General features: G+C 62.2%; 1 protein-coding gene across 1 annotated transcript; it reads left to right on the forward strand.

Annotated features, from left to right (window-relative positions):
* Positions 1–449: 449 nt before the first annotated feature.
* LOC307111980 (ubiquitin carboxyl-terminal hydrolase 17-like protein 6) lies at positions 450–1,991 on the forward strand (the record flags this gene model as incomplete). Its single annotated transcript, XM_079792246.1, has 1 exon — positions 450–1,991. The coding sequence occupies one exon, from the start codon at positions 450–452 to the stop codon at positions 1,989–1,991; it is 1,542 nt and encodes a 513-aa protein (XP_079648372.1).
* Positions 1,992–3,347: the final 1,356 nt, after the last annotated feature.

The following is a 3,347-nucleotide window of genomic DNA, read 5'->3' on the forward strand; positions in this document are numbered from 1 at the left end:
GAGGTCGCTGGGCGGGGCCGCTGGTGGCCTCTGGTGTCGCTCGCCCAGTACCTTCAACTCCAGCGTCTGCCTCCCACGACCTCCAAGGCCAGCTTCGATGTGTCTGCGTCTCCCGTCTCCCTCCCCTTTCTTCGAGGAACACCAGGCGTGGGGCGCGGAGACCAGCCTCTGTTCAGGAGCACCTTTTCTCGAGACCCTTGCGTTAATCCCACCTGAAAGGTGTGCCTGGGTCCGCCTGGGGCAGGAGGGCCCACACCCTAAAGTTGATTCCATCAAGCCTGGGGGCCACTGATTGGTGGAGCTCGTGGCTCCTCCCAGCACGCTCTGGGCCTATAAAAGGGCGGGTGGGGCGGCCAGGGCCTTCATTCTCAGACCTCCTCTGCCCCGGACGCTTCGTTCTCCAAGGGAGCTTTCAGGGGAGAGATCTCGCGAAGGCCCTGTCCGCGGACATGGAGGCCGCTTCTGCGCACCGGGAAGAGGAGCTTCAGCTCAGGCACCCCCCGAAGGTCGAATCCGCTGGATTCGGTGATGGGGCCGCAGAAGTCCACTGTGGCCCCCGCGGGCCTCAGGAACCACCACCACCCCGGGAGAGCGGGTGCGCCCCGCGGGGCCCACTGGCTCCCGCCGACACCCCTCCTCCGAGTGCGAGCTGGAGCCCGGGGAGACCCCGCGCGGTGGGGGCCGGGCTTCAGAACCTGGGCAACACCTGCTACGCGAACGCAGCCCTGCAGTGCCTCAGCTACACCCCGCCCCTGGCCCGCTACCTGCTGTCCGGGCGGCACTCGGGGGCCTGCGGGCGGCGGGCGTCCTGCGCCCTGTGCGCCCTGCAGGCTCACGTGACCCGGGCCCTCCTGCGCCCCGGGGACGTCATCGTGCCCGAGAGGGAGCTGCTTGCGGGCTTCCACACGTACCGGCAGGAGGACGCCCACGAGTTCCTCCTGTTCACGCTGGACGCCCTGCAGCGGGCCTGTGTGCCTGAGGAGCGGCCGCCGTCGCCGCCGGGCCGGCCCTCCCAGGAGGACGCCACCCTGATCCGTCGGGTCTTTGGAGGCCACTGGAGATCTCGGATCCAGTGCCTCTGCTGCCAGGGCGTGTCCGACACCCTGGACCCTTACCTGGACATCGGCCTGGACATCCAGGCGGCGCAGAGCGTGACCCAGGCCCTGGAGCTGCTGGTGAGGCCCGAGCGGCTGGGCGGGGCCGACGGCTACCAGTGCGGCAAGTGCCGCCGGAAGGTGCCGGCCACCAAGACACTGCGCCTGCACGCGGCCTCCAGGGTGCTCACGCTCGTGCTGAAGCGGTTCTCGGCCCTCGCGGACAGCAAGGTGGAGCGGGACGTGCGCTACCCGGAGCACCTGGACCTGCGGCCCTACCTGTCCCAGGGGCACCGCGCGGGCCCGCTGCTGTACTGGCTCTACGCCGTGCTGGTCCACTCGGGCCGCACCTGCCACAGCGGCCACTACTGCTACGTCCGAACCGCGGGCGGCCGGTGGTTCAAGATGGACGACGCCCAGGTGACCGCCTGCGATGCTTCTGAGGCCCTGAGCCAACGCGCCTATGTGCTCTTTTATGTCCAGACCAGTGAACTGGAAGGAGACAGTGGGAAACCCACATGCCCCGGGACCGAGCACAAGGTCGCGGCGTCGACCCAACGGGGCCCCGAGAGTGCCCCCAACTTCACGGGTCCCGGGTCCGAGGAGCCCGCGCGAGAGCAGCGGCGACGGCCCCAGGAGCCATCCCGGCCCAAGCCTCAGTCCAACCTCAGGGAGGTCGCGTGTGCGGTGCCCGCCGAAGCCGTCCGCATTCACCAGTCCCGGGACCGAGGGGGCACGGCGGACCGCCTGCTCAACCATCCAGCCGGGGACGTCCTTCCCGGGGGGGCCAAGGGCACTGGCCAAGGCCCTGGTCCCAGAGGGGGAGCCAAGGCGAACAGGAAGAAGAAGAAGAAGAAGAAGAAGCAGGGGCACAGGTCCGTGCCCGCGTGCCAGTGATGCCAGCAGCAGGAGTGGCCCAGGAGCCTGCAGGAGAGCCTTGGGCTGAGCGCTGAAGGGTTGGGGGGTGAGAGGGCGGGCGTGGTGGGCGTGGTGCGGGGGGGATTGGGAGGGTGTGTGGAAGTGGGGGGCGGGGACACTTTTCAAGGGGCCAGATCAAGGGTGTTGAGCAGCATCTGTGTCCTGTATACAACCCGTGGGAGGAGCAACACAGCTGCAGAGGCTGCCACACACCCCCTGGGCCCAACCCACCCCAGGACCTGGTGCTGCCTTTTTTTTTTTGCTTAATCCCCACCAGGTATAGGGATATAGGGGATATAACGGATATAAGGGATATTGGAAATGGGGATATGGGGATATAATCGACATAGGGATATAGGGATAAAGTGATATAGAGATATAAGGGATATAGCGATATAAGGGATATAGGGATATAAGGGATCAAGGCATATAAGGGATAAAGGGATATAGCGATATAAGGGATAAAGGGATATAAGGGATAATGGGATATAGAGATATAAGGGATATAGGAATATAGGTATATAAGGGTAAATGTATAAAGGGATATAAGGGATATAGGGATTATCAGGGATGTAGTTCTCTATCTGTAACCCAGACCACCATTCCATAACCCAGATGTCCAGGTGAGGTACCAGACCGCCCCCTGGGACCCAGACCTCCCTCCCTTGTCTGAACTACCATCCTAGGACCAAGACCTCCATCCGAGTCCCAGACCATCATGGCGGGGCCGAGAAGATTATCACGGGGCCCAGGTCTCTAACACAGAATCCAGTAGAGAACTACACCCCCAATACAAGACTGGATTCATGATGGGGCCGAGAAGATTATCCTGGGGCAAGGTCTCAAACACAGAATCCAGTCTTGTATCAGGGGTGTAGTTCTCTATCTGTTACCCAGACCACCATTCCAAAACCCAGATGTCCAGGTGAGGTACCAGACCTCTCTCCCTGGCCCGAACTGCCCTCCTAGGACCCAGACCTCCATCTGGGTCCCAGACCATCATGGCTGGGCCAAGAAGATTATCCTGGTGTAAGGCCTCAAACACAGAATCTTGTATCAGGGGTGTAGTTCTCCATCTGTAACCCAGACCATCATAACATAACCCAGATGTCCATGTGCGGTACCAGACCTCCCCCTGGGGCCTAGACTTCGCTCCCTGGCCCGAAGTATCCTCTCAGAACACATTCCTCTATCTGGGGCTCAGAACTACATCCGGGTCCCAGACCATCAGGGCAGGTCCGAGAAGATTATCCCGGGGCCCAGGTCTCTAACACAAAATCCAGTCTTGTATCAGGGGTGTACTTCTCTATCTGTAACCCAGACCACCATTCCATA

Source organism: Cnephaeus nilssonii, assembly GCF_951640355.1.
Source record: "Cnephaeus nilssonii genome assembly, chromosome: 15".
In the NCBI taxonomy this organism is placed as follows: Eukaryota; Metazoa; Chordata; class Mammalia; order Chiroptera; family Vespertilionidae; genus Cnephaeus; species Cnephaeus nilssonii.